Source organism: Acinonyx jubatus, chromosome A3 (genome assembly GCF_027475565.1).
Source record: "Acinonyx jubatus isolate Ajub_Pintada_27869175 chromosome A3, VMU_Ajub_asm_v1.0, whole genome shotgun sequence".
Lineage (NCBI taxonomy): Eukaryota > Metazoa > Chordata > Mammalia > Carnivora > Felidae > Acinonyx > Acinonyx jubatus.
The window spans coordinates 3534178-3551147 of NC_069388.1; the positions used below are offsets into that span (position 1 = coordinate 3534178).

The 16970-nt window shown below is 53.7% G+C and overlaps 1 protein-coding gene and 2 long non-coding RNA genes across 5 annotated transcripts in view; 2 read left to right on the forward strand and 1 right to left on the reverse strand.

The window, feature by feature from the left end:
- Window positions 1-4886: 4886 nt before the first annotated feature.
- On the forward strand, window positions 4887-8478 carry LOC113595771 (uncharacterized). Of its 3 annotated transcripts, none has more exons than XR_008289013.1 (3): window positions 4887-5424; window positions 6524-8274; window positions 8414-8478. It is a non-coding gene; the product is annotated as an uncharacterized LOC113595771 (long non-coding RNA). The 3 variants fall into 3 exon arrangements; XR_008289014.1 differs by having other exon boundaries at window positions 4888-5424; window positions 6524-6756; window positions 7856-8472; XR_003416373.2 differs by having other exon boundaries at window positions 4893-5424; window positions 6524-6756; window positions 8031-8472.
- Window positions 8479-12623: 4145 nt separating this feature from the next.
- Window positions 12624-16970, reverse strand: part of CDH26 (cadherin 26) — a 41497-nt gene continuing 37150 nt past the window's right edge. The window contains exons 17-18 of the mRNA XM_015066466.3: window positions 15784-15858; window positions 12624-13707 (exon numbers count right to left, since the gene is read on the reverse strand). Of these exons, the coding sequence (XP_014921952.1) occupies window positions 13561-13707; window positions 15784-15858 (222 nt within the window). The 3' untranslated portion in view covers window positions 12624-13560. The remainder of the gene's footprint in view (window positions 13708-15783; window positions 15859-16970) is intronic.
- On the forward strand, window positions 12670-15393 carry LOC128311077 (uncharacterized). Its single transcript, XR_008289015.1, has 3 exons — window positions 12670-13733; window positions 14117-14260; window positions 14687-15393. It is a non-coding gene; the product is annotated as an uncharacterized LOC128311077 (long non-coding RNA).

A 16970-nucleotide genomic window follows, 5' to 3' on the forward strand; every position in this document is an offset into this window, starting at 1 on the left:
CGTCCTGATTATACCTCCTCTTAGTTGCTGGCGTTCCCCTCTGTCTTGAGTCTTTACCGTGACGCTCAGGACCCCCATCAATCTTTCATACAACTTCCAAACCCACCAGACTTTACTCTCAGCACCCGTGACTTAGAAATACGGCTGAAAAATCTATTTCACACTACAGTGTTAATGACTCCTGCAAAGATGCTACACTGTGGCAAGAATAACGGCAGCATTTCAGGCACTGGGACCGTGTCAGAGAGAACTGTCAGGGGGTAGAAGGAATCGGTCTACAGTTCCCAAACCTTGCTACCTGCCTAGTTCCTCTACGAGGTGGGACAGCCAGGCAGGTGTTGAGAGCTCTAGGAGACCCATCTATCGGCACTGTTGGGGACACTCCAGGGAATGGAGGGTGCCCTGGTCGTCTAGAACGGAGCGACTGGAGGTCAGAAGTAGCTGAGCATCTTCCTCAAGAGTCACTTCCTGGCATGTGGCTTGGTCGCACACACAGGGACCTCACCCGGGGCCCCAGCCCCACCCTTCCCATGAGGAATGACTCAGCCCTCGCTGACCCCCTCTTCGACCCTGACTGTGGGAACAGCCATTCTCAGGGGCAGTGGGAAAGGACACGAGGGGGACCTGTCATCTCCCTGGGCCATGGTTCTCAGCTTCCCGAGCATCCAGACCCTCAGGGGAGCTTCCTAGGACGGGGTGCTGGTCTCCACCCCCCAGCCTCTGATTCTGCAGATCTGGGGCTGCGCCCGAGAACGTGCCCTCCCACAAGCTTCCGGGGGTGCTGAGGCTGCCGGTCCAGTGCACCCCACTTTGAGAACTGCTTCTCCAGTTGGTGAGAGCGGTTTCTGCTCCAGGACAAAGGGCACCAGGAGCCCTGGATGGCACCCCACGGGGATCCGAGTGCAGCTGCTATTTCAGCCACAGGATCCTGGCCAAATCCTACCCTCAAAAATAACCCATCCCAGGATCGTGACCCGGCCCTTTTAATCATGGCCCAGAGAGCCGTGAACACTCTGTCTACTGAACGAGGGCTACCTCTGTGCACAGCCCCGGGGGGTGAGCCCAGGCAGGTGAGTGGAGTGGCCGAGGAATCCGGGATCAAATCCCTGCTCTCCCCTGACCTGCTGGGCTAGCCTAAGCACCCCACCTAGCCCTGCACCCCTGTGTCCTCGTGAGCAGAAGAGGGATAGTGGCGGCCCTGACGGGTGCACTTGCCGTAAAGATTACACGAGACGGTGCACGGTGCACGGTGCCTGGCGCATGCTAAGTGCTCAGTGACAGCAGCGGCCGTGACTAGCACTGTTCAAGAGATGCTTGACCCAGTCCTGGCCCCCACAACTGACAGGCCCTTGAGGACACATGACCCTGCGGGTGCACCGGCGACAGGACAGGCGCAACTGTCTGTGTGGTTTCTCAGAGTCAGGTGCCTTCCTTGCTCATCGCTTTGGCATGGATCAGCCCCCCCACCCCCCAGTGCCAGGCTGCCGAGGAGGAAGTTGGGCACGACCTCCGCCCACAGTCCCCTTCCCCAAACAAGTGATCCGTGTCCCGCCCCTACCCGTCCCTCCTCAGAACCCACGCAGGAGAGCCTGATGGCACGGGCTTCTGCGGTGATTTGAAGCAGAGCGGGCCCAGCGGCGCCGCGGGAACATTTCTCAAGCGCTGGCGGGTTCAAGCCCTGCCTCCGTTCCTGCACACCCAGCCCACGCTTGCGGTTAAGGCGGTAAAGACAGGGAGGTCTCCGGCTCTGAAGACCTCGTAAGCGAAGGAGCCAAAAGTGGTATCTCACTGGAGCCCGAGCCCTAAGAACCACTTGGCTGAGGCTCAGATCCGCAGGCCTCCGAAGGGCTGGCTGACCTTTGCGGCCGGGCGGCCTGCCTGGGGCCCTGTTACCCTCGGCTCTTCCCCGAGGCTGCCTCTGGAAAGCAATTTTCTAAAAGTAATTTTCTAGGCCCGTAACCAAGGTATTTTTAGCCACTCTCTGCGGCCGCCACAGCTCTGAGGCTGTGAGCAGGGACTCCGAGGGCAGGGCCAGAGAACATTCCTGAACCGCGGGCCCCTGCTCTGGGCTGGACCGGTTCCCAAGGCTAATTTAGAACTTGCATGACCCTTCCCCCAGAGAGCACAGCTCTTCCCGAGCAGCCCGAGGACAGAATCTGGCCCTGTGGTTGCTGGTATCTGTAGTGCGTTATCTTTCCCGGCTCAAAGCGACAGAGGGCCACGGTCGCCCCGCTGGGAACAGCACCGCTTTCTGGACACGCGCAGACAGACTTGAAGAGTGGGGCTCCTAGGCTGGGACAGACGGACACGCTCTGCCCCAGGGTTCCCCAATCTCCAGCCCCTGGGCTTGCGGTCTTCACCGTGTTTGCAATTCCTCTCGTGCTCTGTGATGTCGTTTACACGGATTCATTTTCTCGACCCGCATCCTAAGAAATATCATGAGCATGACCTCATGAGTTTGACATACCACTTACTGTCTCTCTAACATGCCTTAAAGGAAGTTCTATTAAAAGTTGTAGAAGACGGAGAAAAACTCTTCTGTGGGACTTTGATAAGCAGTGACGAAACCGGCCGAGAGAACGTCACACTTCAGGAGTGTCAGGACATGGCAGGCCCCAGCTTGCAGAGGAGATGCTGTTTATTGCCAGGCCTCTGCACGTGTCCTTTCTTCTGCCGTGCTCTCTCCCTCCCTCTCTCCTTCTCCCTCCTCCCTCTCTCTCTCTTTCTCTGTGTCTCAGACACACACACACACACACACACACATACACACACACCCCTTGTCCTCCTAGATAACTGACTTGACCTCCAGGGAGACCTTTCCCAGCCCCTCACCACCCAGCCTCCAAGAATGGACACACGCCCGTCCACACACCTTCTATCCGCTGTGACTCCTGCCTATTGTCCTCCATCAGCTCCGGGAAAAGACCCCTTTTTGCAAACGGATGTGAAGAGTGTGACCTCTGGACCCGCTTCCCAGCTGTGGCCTGGGGCAGGTCACTCGTGTGCTATCCCCAAGCTCCATGGTCCTCAGGTACAGGATGGGGTGGTGACAGAATGGGAGAATCAGATACAGCGGCCAAAATACCCAACATGGCGCAGCACGCAGTTAAGTGCTCAATAAATACTTGATGGGTGCATGCAGGAATGCAGTCTGTATACAAGGCTGAGCTTAAACAATAATGCGTAGCTTATTTAAGAGTCACCGAAAATCTTATTAAAAATATAGGTTTTCAGACCACAGCCCAATGTCCCAAGCCAAGCCCAGAAACCGTACTGGGACAAGCTCTCCGTGTGGTTGTTTGGAAGCCCCATAGCCGACCTCTTTCCCAGGGACAGTGCTCCGCCACAGAATGGCCATAGAGAACCTACAGATGGCTCCACAGAGTCCCCAGGCCTGGGCACAGTATCCCGCTCCCCCCACTCCTCAAGCACCACTGCTTAAACGTGGAGTCAGCCTCTCTCGGGAGCCCGGGCCGTGCAGAGGGTGCCTAGCAGAGACCATTCCACGGACCATGATGCGCAGATGACGGTTAAGCAGTTTAGGACACGACGGAGCCAAGTTTGTTGACATTGCTGCTGCTGACCCTGGTGGCCTTGGTGACGATGGTGACGGTGAGGGGGACCGCAGTGCTGACGACTTCTCGGAAACCCTGTAAGAGATGCATCGATGCTTTCCTCCTTTCACAGACAAAGCCGCGGAGGCTCCAAGTGCGGACTAGACTTAATGAAGGGCACCCAGGGGGGAAGTGATGGAGCGGACGCCCACGTGCATCTTCATAGCTGTGTTTTGATAATCTGCGGAACCCCGGGGCTGAGGCCCGGTTCTTGGGTTAGGGCCACATTCAGTTCTCCACAATTCTACCCTCGAAATCAGAATCTCTGCTTGCACTTCAGACAGGCACAACGGCAGAAATCCATCTAGGGCTTTATTACCCACGTGCCCCTCTCCAACGGCCAGCCTCCCGTGAAAGCAGATTGCGGCCGTGGGGCCAGTTCCGATCAGCAGAACTTAAGAATCACCGTGCCCTCTTCATCTATTCCCGGCCACAGCGAACTCGGGGTCCGCTTTGTGCAGTGACTGGACTATCTCTGCACGAGGAACAAACCCTTATTAGTTAAGAGAATTATTGGATTTCTTGGTGAAAGCTTCTCACGTTAACTTCCTTGACTAATATTAATTCAGGGCTAATTTCTCCAACTTCCATCATCCATTGCAAAGCCCAGGCCTTCATGGTGGCATTTGAATAATTATAGGTATTGAATCATAATACGGTTACATTATTATTATTTTTTTTTTTTTTCTTACGATTCTTAGCCTGCTTGGCCCCTGGAGGAACAACTCAGTTTTGTTCCATATTAAAAACTGACTTTCGGAAGGAGGCAGGTCTTACACTCAGGGTCACCAAGGCTATTAAAGCTAAGAAAGCAGACAGCTCCTATTGGGGTCTTGATTTGCAAATCACACGATACATTAAGTCAAGAGGCTTCCAAAATAGGAGGATAAAAGCTTTAAACATCAAATCAGAAAGTGAAAATACAAAGACAGTGGTCACCACGTGGTTCCTGAGAAACAGCGGGCAAAGCCCAAAGTGAGGGCAGCCCTCTCCCGGCATCCTTTGCCCACTCTTTCCGCCTTTCCTACAAAGAACCTTCCATGCCCCATAAAGATGCTCAAAAAAATGCAGCTGAATCGTATCAACTACTGGAAATTACAAACAGAATTTCATGAATATTACACTCCTTTCATGCAAAGAACCTGGAGAAGTTTTTACAAATAATTTAATTCAATTAATCCTTGAGTATTGAATTTCAGATGCTTGAATCTATAATTGAATCTTTTTAAGGAGGAGAAATCTATTACATGCACAAATACACTGACTCAAACCTTTATGGTCATAAAGAACCTTCTGGAAAGGGGGTGCTTGGCTGGAAGCTAGGTCACTCTTGACTTCACCGTCTCCTCATCAGTATCCTGCCGCAGCCCCTGCCCTTCGCTCATCTCAGCAACCCTCCACGCTGCCCACACCTGGTGCCCCCACAGTCCCTGCAACGCGGCTTCCACAGTCCCTGCGTTTAAGACACGGCCGGCTTCCAACTCCTGGACCTGACCCTCATTGGCTCAGACCCAGTGATGTACTCATCTCTGAGCCAATCATGGTGGGCAAGGGGAGGGGCTAGCTGAGGGGCTTAGACCATTCCGGATCCACGCCTGGAGTGCGCATGGGCTTTCCCAGAAGTTGGTGCAGTCGCAGACGGACAGATAGCTAGAGACCTGCCGTACCAACCCGCCAAAGTTCCTCTGCCGCAGTCGATTCTGGATCATCGTGATGTCCCTGGAAACTGAGGCTCTTGAATCTATGACACTTTACAAATAGACTCTGAGGCCCTGACCTGGGACGTCCCCAGCAAGGGAGAGCCCCGCAGGTTCGTGAGCTGGGCCCCCGCTTTGGGCCACGGGTCTGCTTGTGGCCTTGGGCCTGGCACTGGGCTCTGCTAACACGGAAGTTTCCAGGCCCACCTCCTGCTAAACAGAGCGCTGAGTGCTAGGAGTTGATTACGCTGGGCTGAAAGCATTCCACTTGTGAGTTCGTCTGGTCCGGGTTTGCATGGATCAGGGGCGAGCAGCTCCCGTCTAATTATCTTTGTTCTACTCCCAGCCCCCTGGGAGCTCAAGAGTGCTTCCATAAGGGGACACTGTCAACCCAGAGGAACTGGTTGACAGGCCAGGCCAGGGGGGAGAGCGGCGGCCTGGCCCAGGGTGAGTGCCCTGGGCGCAGGGTTCAGTCCACTGCTGGCTGTTTCCTCCCCCCACCCCCGCCCATCCAGAGCCCTTTGTTGTTTGGTTTAAACTGAGGTCATTAGCTTCTTGGCATCGGAACAGTATTTCAGAGGGGGTCCGTGTGGGTCTATGAACCGGGTGGTTCTCTGTGGTGGGTGTCCTGTGCCCTGCAGAGGTTCAGCAGCACCCCAGCATCCACCCTGCCTGTGCCTGCACACCCACCCCCTGGGTTGTAACAACCAGAAGTGTCTGTAGATAGACATTGCCTGGTGTCCCTGGAGGCACAGCCGCTCCCGTTGGAACCACTGACCTGTGAACAGGCTGGTAAAAACAGCCCTGGACAGGCACCTGGGTGGCTCAGTCGGTTAAGCCTCTCTGACTTCAGCTCAGGTCATGATCTCAGTTTGTGAGTTTGAGGCCCAAGTCGGGCTCTGTGCTGACAGCTCAGAGCTTGCAGCCTGCTTTGGATTCTGTGTCTCCCTCACTCTTTGCCCCTCCCCTGCTCACGCGCACACTCTCTCTCTCTCAAAAATAAACATTTAAAAGCAAAAAAAAATTTTTTTAATTTAAAAATTAAAGAACAAAAACAAAAAAACCCTGGAGCTCTCAGTAGATCCCAACTGAAAACTTCGCCAAACTGGGTTTTTCCCCCAGAGACTGGCGCGTGTGGACCGTTGGAGGTGGCTCATTAATGTAACGTGAATAACCCTAACAACAAAATCATTCTCCTTTCTTTCCCCTCAGTCAGGTCACCGGTTAGTTAACACGGACACTGCAGTGTCTGGAAAGGGAAGAGTGGCCCCAACGATATGGTTCTGAGAACCTAGGACCTGCTCACCGCCCTGTGCCCAGTGGGGGCCTCCTTCATGGGTTCAGATTCATGTGTGGATTTTTATGTCTCCAACCGCATGACATAGCAGCCTTGAGAAATTTCCTCTTGGTTAAAGCAAGAGACCCTGGTAACACCACCCCACCAGGTAAGCGTGCTCATTTGGGATCCAGGGGGCCCGACCGAATGTCTCAAGGCACAAACTGTAGAATGAAGCTCCTGGTCTTAAAATAGGGCACATCGGGACCTCAGAGGGCCAGCTGGGCACGGTGAGCCCACCCATCGCGGCTGCCCAGGGAGCCCACGGCTCAAACATCTGACAGGTCCCCTTGAGAACTTCCCCGGACCCAGCTCCTTCCCGGTCTGGCCACCTTCACCCCTACTCCCAGCTCTAAACAGAATCACTGACCCCCATCACTCACCTGCTTACCCAGCAAGGTCCCGAATGACTTTTGGCAGTTTCCAAAAATCTAATCCAGTGCCAGAAAGATACTATGTAACCTGTGCACTATGTGTCCTTATATTTTAAAGGATCTGCCACGGGATAGTGACAGACATTTTTGTGTGTGTTTATTTATTTATTTTTGAGAGAGAGAGGGAGAGACAGAATCCCAAGCAGGCTCCACAGTGCCAGTGCAGAGCCCGACACGGGGCTCAAACCCACCAACCGTGAGATCGTGACCCGAGCCGAAATCCAGAGTCGGACGCTTAACCGACCCAGGCGCCCCTGTAACAGACATTTTTAAAAAGAATTGTAGAAACATATTAAGGAAAAATGCAGCATGTTATAACTGCAAAACATTAATCGTACAAACATGTGTTTGAACGTAATGAAAAAATATCTCTTCGGTGGATAAGACGAACTAACAAAGGTAACTTCTCTAAAGCATGACACACGGTAGTACGCACACAAGGGTTTTTTCTATGTATAGGTTCGTTTCTCAGGTCATATAATTTAGGTGGCTTACTATTCTGCTTGGCTGTAAGTGACAGACAGCCCCCCCCCCCCAAGTAAACAGTGGGCTGCGTTTTTTTTCCTCTCCCGTAAAAGTGCGCTGATCTGGCCCCTCGTGGCTGCCGTGTGAGGGTCTAGGCTCCTCCCAACACGCACTGCACGGTGGGTAAAGCTCTACACGTACATTTCCAGAACTCGGTTACCTGGTCGCATCCAGGTCAGGCAAGTCCGGGAGATGTTTGCATTTGAGGAAGCCATGCTCTGGCTAAAACTCAGGGACCTTATTTCTTAGGAGAAGGAAGAAGGCAGCGGGTTGTGGGCTGGGTAGCAGTCTCGGCCACCGCCCACCCTGCAGCCACCCACATATCGGCGCTCGCCCTTCTGCTGCACCCACAACCCACCCCCGCCGCACCCCCGGACACAGCGGCAAAGCCCCAGCCGGTCCCCGCATCTGCCTCAAAACGCAGGGTCCCAAGGATAACGCGGAAAACCTCCCCACCAGAAACGGTTCGACAAGCTACGAACCAGGCAGTCCCTGGCTCCCAGTCCACCCAGCATAAGGCGGGTGGGTGGGAAGGAGACGCCGGCACGAAAAACCCCCCTCTGGAGCAAAGACTGAGAAGCACAACCTCCCCTGGTCCATCCACGTGCGCCAATCCGAGCGGGAGGAACAGCCAGGACGCCAGGGCCCCCCGCTGGGGTCCTCGCGAGGTGCGTCTCTGCCGCCCCTGCCCCAAGTGGGCGTCAGAGGGCGTGTCGTCCTGGGGTCTCTGTGGCGGTGGCTCCAGGGATTGCTCTGGGGCTGGACAGTCCCGGGCTCTTGCAGACCAGGCTGTGGTTTCTCTGGCAGAGTGTCTGTTCCAAAACGTGTGGACCTCGGATCCATCAGTTGCCCATCAGCTCTGGCCGTCAAGGTAGTTTCTAACCCTGAAGTGCCTGGCTGTCTTCACTCACTGGCCTGCACGCGGCCCCCCCGTCTCCTGGCGCGATGTCCTGGCCACCCTGAGCCTCTGGGGGCCACGGGCTTTGCTGCGAACTTCACACGTCAGTGGGACGGGGCTCGATTTTCTTTTCTGCTAAGTGCGCTGCTTTGTGGAAAACCATCCCAGTTCCGGTTGCCGTGGGAGAGCCTAGCAGTTGCTTTTTCAACCCTGCAAGGCTGCAAATTACCAAGCTCTCGGTCACTTTCGGTGGCAGGCTGCAGGCAGGGAGCATCTCCGTCATCACAGGGCGTCCCCTCTTCCCACGCCTACGCCAGCCGCTCTCTCGTAAAGCTTTGCTAACGGCAGCAAGCAGCAGCTACCACGCTTCTGCGGTATGGCTCTCTGCTGCCATTCCCTCCCTCGATCCGAGCTCAGAACACGGGCCGCTTTTCAAAAAACAGCAGGGGTCAGCTGTTAGCAACTGCATCGTTTCTCCACGCTGTCGCCAGGCCTCTGGCCCACAGTGTTTGAGTCCCTGACACCTGCCAACATCCACGGAGTCAGTGCCACATGTCTCTGTTCTGCTACTCCCAGCTCACCTCTCTTGGTCCTTTTTTTTCTACCAGTTAAGATTAGATTTGCCCGGAAAATCCAAAGGAGCAGTGGCTTCAACGGGACTTTTAAATCTCCCGCATTCTGAGTCCACAGTAAGGTGGTCCATGGACGGTCCAGTGGGACTCCATGGTGGCAGGAACCTACCCGTCTTCTATCTTGCTGGCGTGCCATATATCAGCGCTAATGGTGATGCCCAGGATGGCTGCCTCAGCGCCAGCCATCAAATCCTCATTCCAACGCAGTAGAAGAAGAAGAGTGGGAACAGACAGACACATCTGCCCTCATCAGGGACACTTCCAGGAAGTTGCCTTCCGTTGGCCAGAACTTAGTCGCGTGGTCATACCTGGCTCAAGGGAGGATGGAAGGGTCACTTCCATTGTGGATGGCAGAAAAGTCAAGTTTCTGTTGAGGAATGACAGGTGATAGATTTGGGGGCAATTAGGCTCTGCTTATGTGGAAAAGTTCAGTATCAGTGTCTCTCCTATTCTAGCTCTAGAATTCTCTAGCCTCCTCCTTCTTCAGGACAGATTTATGCCTCCGACATGCACCTTGCAGAAGAGACAATGGCCAGACAAGGTGTGCAGTCTTCTGCCCACGCATCATTCTTGAGGATGCTTTTGCTACACCTACTTCACAGGGACATAAAGTGAGGGTCTCCGGGCTACTGTTTCTGTTGGGGAGGTTTTAACAGCTAGGAGGGCTTCTGTGCTCAGTGAATCACAGAAGTGACCAAAACAAACACCTCCGATGAGAAGCACCCATAAAACCAACGAGACTATTAATGCAAATGGAAAACCAAAATTGATGAAATGCAAAATATTTAACTTCCCAGACTGCAGCTAGCCTTGGACTACTAAGTCATTTAGAGGCTAATGTTCTTAATAAAATCACATTTTCCCTGAAAATATTTACTATTTCTGTTTTTATTGCCTTCTTCATTGCTATTAATAAGATTTTGATTTAGTTCACGGATATATGTAAACTCAGCATTTTCACCAAAACCTCCTGATGCCAGTGTTTCTAACAGAAACTTCTTATTTTTAAAAATTTTTTTAAATGTTTATTCATTTTTGAGAGAGGGAGTTGGAGCCAGGGAGGGGCAGAGAGAGAGAGAGACAGTATCCAAAGCAGGCTCCAGGCTCTGAGCTGTCAGCGCAGAGCCCGACGTGGGGCTCGAACCCACGAACCATGACATCGTGACCTGAGCCGAAGTCAGACGCTTACCTGACTAAGCCAGCCAGGTGCCACAGAAACTTTTTAGGTCATGTACACAGACTTGAGAAAAACCTTGTGGTGAGAACATCCATGAATCATGTCAGTCGGGGAAAGTGATCATACATAATACAGACCGGCATCCGAAAGGGAGAGGCTGTATGCCTCGTGTGTGTTGCACAAACATCATCTCTGCTGGACACCACGCCCCCCACGCCCGAGACCTATGAAAATGGTCAAGATCTGAAAAAATATAACCCTCAAAACACACTAAGGGAGCAGAAAAATTAAAATTAATAAATGTCTAATTAAGCATCTACAAAATTTAATACTTTGTTCTCCTCATTAATTGTTAAGTTCAGCACTCATGAATTTTTCCTCGGTATTTTATTACTTTTGAAAACAATTAGTCGCAGAGTCTCTCATAATGCAAGAATTCACAAGTATACGCAGCTGCCAAGATTTCATAACCAGTAGTAAAGGAAGCAAGCTGCCTGTAGCCAAAAACAAACTTATTTAAAACCTTTCAGAATTTATACGGCCGTGTGTCTGTTTTTAACACAGGCTGTGGATACATCTTCAAATGTGTGATACGGGTGCGTATCCGCCTTACGCGCCTGGGTGGCTCAGCCGGTTAAGCATCTGACTCTTGATTTTGGCTCAGGTCATGATCTCCGGGTCCGCGAGATCGAGCCCCTGCGTCGGGCTCTGTGCAGACAGTGCGGAGCCCGCTTGGGATTCTCTCTCTCTGCCCCCTCCCTGCTTGCACACCCTCTCTCTTTCTCTCAAAATAAGAAAATAAACTGAAAAAAAATTTAAAACATAAAATGCAAATGTTTGATACAATACAGAGTTTCCACTAAAAAATGCCTTCACCAAGGGTTGGCACACGTTAAATATGTTTGGCTTTGTGGGCATACAGCTCTACCGTGACAGCACAAAAGCAGTCATAGATGATACACAGACACTGCAAGAACAGAGCTGTGTGCTAATAAAACTTTATTTACAAAGGCAGATGGTGCACCATGTCCGCCCCACTGCCCTGGTTTTCTGGCCGTTGCCTCAGATCCAGGAAGGTCTAATGACCACCTACTGATCCTGGCAACAATTCAGTCTCAAAAGGCGTAGTTTTCTAAAAAGTTACTTTCATCCCTAATTACCCAGAAAATGTCCTGGACTCTCTCCTGAATCAGTGAAGCATTCGCACAGCTATTGTACACACTCAGGTGCCACGTCGATGTCCCAGTGTTTCTGAGGTGGTTTTTCTTCCTCTTCAGTTACCCAGAGCCCTAGGTGATGAGGGAAGTAACCACGTACAGACCCGTGAGATTTCTTTGAAGGAAATACTTCTTCAGAAAGAAGGGGAAGTTGTAACCCTGAGTCAGCTGAAACTGCTTAATGTAATACTTCACTGATTCCACAGCCAACGTGTTTCTCCTGATACTTCTGGGGCGCGAGAGGGCACGGCAAAAGATGGTGCCCATCAATTATATACTTTTTTTTTTTAATTTTGGCCCTGGGCTTTTAGATAGCCAATGTATTTATTAAAGTGTCCTGATAGCACTAGCCTTTTGCTGAGCAAAATTACTCACACAAGAAAACTATCTTGTTTTTATTCTGTTACTATCAACATCATCATACTACTGTTACTCTACTGCTTGGCGGTTCGCTTCTCTTGGTCCTTTCTTTTGTTTTTGTTTGTTTTTTTTTTTGTCTTGTTTTGCTTTTATTTTTTATAATCTTTACTTATTTTTGAGAGAGAGAGAGAGACAGACAAGGCATGAGCAGGGTAGGGGCAGAGAGAGAGGGAGACACAGAATCCGAAGCCGGCTCCAGGCTCTGAGCTGTCCGCACAGAGCCCGACGCGGGGCTCGAACTCACAAACCACGAGATCGTGACCTGAGCCGAAATCGGACGCTTAACCAACTGAGCCACCCAGGTGCCCTGCTTCGTCCTTTTTTTGTATCAGTTAACATTAGATTTGCCCAGGAGTGGCAGAAAATCTGAAAGAGCTGTGGCTTAAACAAGACATAGTTAAATCTCCCTCATTTTGAGTCCAGAATAAGGTGGTCCAACGATCGGTCCAGCGGGGGCTTCCTCGTGTGAGGAACATACATTCGCTTCTGCGCCACACGTACATCTGTTACCCAGACAAGAGAACTCTTTATAGGGCAAATGTCCTACTATTTAAATTTTTTAAAAGAATTTTAAAAGAAACTACCCTCCCCCCACACACACTCACACACACACACTTAAACTAGCAGTAAGTAGACAAGTGAAAACTCAGTTTGGGGTTTTTTGTAATATTTCTTTTTTTTTAAGTTTATTTTATTTATTTTAAGAGAGGGAGCGATAGGGCACGAGGGGTAGGGGCAGGGAGAGGGAGAGAGAAGCTTAAGCAGGCTCCATACTTACACAAAGCCCAACTCGGAGCTCAATCCCACGACTCTGGGATCATGACCTGAGCCAAAATCAGTCAGGCACTCAACCGAATGAGGCACCCACGTGTCCCAAGTTTGAGTTTTGCTTAAAGATAAAATCTAATTGGAATGTATTCATTCCATGGCTACTAAATTCTGTTACATATGTATATAAATTCTTTCATATGTAATAAATACAAGTTAAATTACACCTATTCATGTTTTAAAGTATGTACAGGTTATAAAGTGATAACCATAATCCTTTGTCTTACGATAACATATTTCTTTACTCAAGAAGTACAGAGGAACCAGTATTTGTTTTTTGACCATCACTAAAAATACTGCTCACAAATATTCCAAAAACATTTCCCTATTTATCTATTTTTTTTACTTAAACTGAAGCAGAATCATACTTATAGAAGTAAATAATCACTAAAAACTATCTAGTTTACATTTTCCCCCAGTATTAACCTGTTGTCACGAAATTGCTGGCTAATCTATAAATTATCATTTCATTTCCCCCTCAGAGCTGGGCTGTTAACGGAAGGAGGGAGTCTCTCTTAAAAAAAAAAAAAAAAATCTGACAAGTCACATTTATAAAAAAGCATAACCTGTTGTTTTGCTTTGGCTCAAGATGCCTGGTCTGAAAATATCAGAATCCAGCCTCACAGTTTACCCTTAGTTTAGGACTAGGAGGAGGGTTGGGGAGGAGAAAAGTCCCTTGACTAGCATAGCAGATGAACTCGCTTGAATACCCTCCACGAACTATCCCAGTTGTCCAAAATGGGCTGTTTTAGGCAGGACCACCTGACTCAGCATACATTTCTTCAAGCGGAGCAGCCTTTGAAGCCCGAGTCCGGTTCCGAGCAGGCAAGAGAACTGAGGCTTTCCGCTCCTTCGCACTCTCCCTCCTCCGCGTAGATGTGAGGCCGGTGACCAGTGTCACCTGCTAGGGCGTCAACGCCACAGAGCTTCTGGAGAAAAGCCAGGGGAAGAGAAGGTAAGTGCCAGGTTCTTCCACACGCCGTCCGTTTTCTCCAGGGTCCACGGAGGGTCGGGGGGGTTGGGGAGGGGAAGGTGGGGGGGGACTGCCCCAGTGCAGTGTTAATGGTGCACTGTTCTTTGTCCCCGGCTGTCTCAGAAGTTTCTACAGACTCAGAAACGGCAGCCGAGGGGAAGGAGACCACCCTCCCGCTCCCCAGCTGCTCTCCCGGACGGAACCGTGGCGAGCTCGCGGTCTGCGCGTCCTGGCTCCCCCCCCACCCCCGCCTTGACCCCTTGGGTGAGCCTCGCCACCCGCACCCCGATGCCCCCCCTCCTGGCTCCTGCTGTCCCGCCCCCACCTGCCAGCCTCCACTGAGCAAACTCCTGCTCATCCTTCAGGGCCCAAGGCATCTCTCTGCGAAGACTTCTCTGGCTTGTTCTGGCCCGAGAGACTCACTAAATGTTTGCCGGACAGACTCCCACCTGCTTGCTTTCCAGCACCTCGGGGAGGGTGCCGTCTGGACCTGAGCCACGTCAGCCCAGGTGGGAGCGGGTTTAGCGGCAGATCCTGAGAGGGCGAGCTCACAGAGGGCACGGGGACGTTCAGAACCAGAGGGCCCAGAGCCCGAGGAGGAGGCGGGAGGCGGGAGAAGGCCGGAAAGAGGAAGTGGAGGGGTCCTGGACACCATCCCTGTCCCCAAGCTCCCCGCTGTACCCAGCTTCCTGGGGCTCACGGGAGCCCCTCCCAGGCTCTGTGTTCAGCGGGAGACGCAGCGTCTCAGCCCCGTGTCCACAGGCGCCCACAGGTAGGCCCCTGCCCGCGTCCGCTCACTCGGGGACTGTGGTCACCGTCTGGCCATCACCCCGGGGGGCGGGGGGGCGGGGGAGGAAAGGAAGCGCCTCCAGCTGGCGACGTGCACACGCTCTGGCCGAGGCCTCACCAGTCCCCTCACGTCCCCGTCCCCCCAGGGGCGCTGGAGGGATCCTGAATGACAACCCGCAGCGGGGTCCGCGCTGTGCAGGCTCAAAACCCCCGAGGCTGACGACGCGGCAGCGGCCCCTGGGCCCTGATGCAGCGATTTCAGAGGCCCCGCAAGATCAACAGCTCATCGTCAAGCCCCAACTAAGGTAGAAGGCTCATCAGGGAAGGAACCGGGCCTTTAATCTGCTGTTTTCCTCCACCGATTCCACCGAGCACAGCGGTCCGGGCTCGTACCCAACACAGGCCGCCTTCCTGCCTGGAGGATGGAGGACGACCCGGGCTGGACCCAGCAGGCGGGCACCTTTGGCCCGTCCCCACGACCCCCTGGGTGCAGCTGTGTGCCACTAGGGGCTGCCAGATGCCACGTGACCATCCCCAGGTGCCGGTGACTCTATCCGCCGGGTGTGCAGTGAGCCACTCGCTCGGGTCTCCCTGCAGGCGGGCGGATGGGGGGCCCCCTGGACGTTGCTCAAAGCTGGGGGTGGCCATTCAAGGAGAGGGGCCCTCGGCAGCCCCCAGTCCAGCCTTGGGTCTGAGCACCCGTCACCCGCTCTGTCCTCCATCCTTGGCCACCACGTGCCAGGTGTGACGCGGCCTTGTCCCCACAGGGAGAGACGGGCAGACGCTGCGGTCTGGGTGGCCCATTCACCATCCTCCCCGCCCGTAGCGGGGCCGATGATGCCTCGGGACGCAGCCACGACCGTGCGGGACAGTCGGCCCCCTCCCAAAGGCACCGGGACCGTGTGCCTTCGCTTCCAGACTTGGAGACATAAAGTATTTGTGGTTTTGTCCGTCCGCTGGGCTGGGGAGGGACCACGCTCCCTGTGGCCTCGGGGCCTCACCGAGGTGCACAGCTCCCACCCCAGGGACTGGCCGGGCCCCAGAGGGACCTGACACAGGGCAGGCCCCAGGCGGTGACTGTGGAGTGCCAAGGTCTGGTCCCTCAAGCCCCAGTGGCGCCGCCCTGCCTGCCACCCATCCTCATGGCCAGGGGAGCATCACTCGGCTTCACCAAACAGGGTCCGGGGACCTGGAGTCAGAGGCAGAAGCGGAAGCCACACTGACAAAAGGAAGCCTTTCCCACCTGGCTCAGGGTCTCCGCCATCGTCCCCGCGCTCGCTTCCGGGCATCGTCTGGGCACCACGGCATCCCGGTACACCTGCGAAGCCAACCAGCAGAACCCCAACACCAGTGAGGGGGGCCCTTCACCTTCCTGACCTCCGCTGCCCGGCAGGGACAGGGCCACCTCCCAGCCAAAGGGCCACCCCAGGGACTGGCAGGCCAAGGACTGTGTGCACACATGTCCCCTATTTGAGCGTTGGGAGAGAGGGGAGGCCCGGCAGGCGCCGATGCTGGACCTTTCAATGCAGCGGCTCTGGGGGGCTGGGGAAGGGAGCCCTGGCAGGACCAGCCAGCAGGCTTTAGGTAGGTTCGCAAACTCCGTTCAGTGAGCAGATGATTCTGGAAGAGCTGGTCCTGGCTCTCAGTGGTGGGCGGGCACCCTTCACTCACTTGGCAAGTGTCTGCGGGTCTGGGGCTTTGGGCCTGGCAACGGCTGGGGCGCCGCGGTGGGGAAGCGCGCTAAGCCCGCAGCATGCACAACCGAATCGTGGGAGTCGGGGCCGCTCGGGGCCAGGCAGGCAAGGCGCCTGGGGCACGAGAGCAAGGCGGCCTCGCTCCCGTGCTCACACAGGTGCAGGGCCAGCACCTGAGGGTGAAGAGGAACAAGAGTGAGGCGCTGGGGAGCAGCAGTGAGGGGGACCCCGCCCAGCCGGGGCCAGGGAGGCCTCTCGGGAGAAGGGGGAGCGGGAGGAAGGAACACCAGGGCCACCGAGGAGGAGCAGCAGAGGCCCGCAGTCCAGGGGGAGCACGGAGAGACTGGAGCCCGAGCGGCAGGTGGAGGCCAGGGATGAGCGGGACATCCCAGAGGACCCTGGGCCACAAGGCTGCGGGCTGTTTCCCAAGTGCGGTGGGAGGCCGTCGGGAAGTTTTAAACTGGACGCAATTCCATACGATTTGTGTTTTAAGACACTGACGTGACTCCCGGCCATCCCTGAGCGCAGGGGTACTTGTGGCGGTCCAGAGAAGCATGTGAAAAATGGGAAAGTCTGGGACAATTTCATGTATATATAAAACCTCACATGTCCACATAGGATATCAGTTGTACAAGTTCATGTGTAACACACACACATGTATACACACACACACACCCATCTACACACATATCTGCCTACCTGCCACATCACACCGACTGACCTGAACTAAACTCAC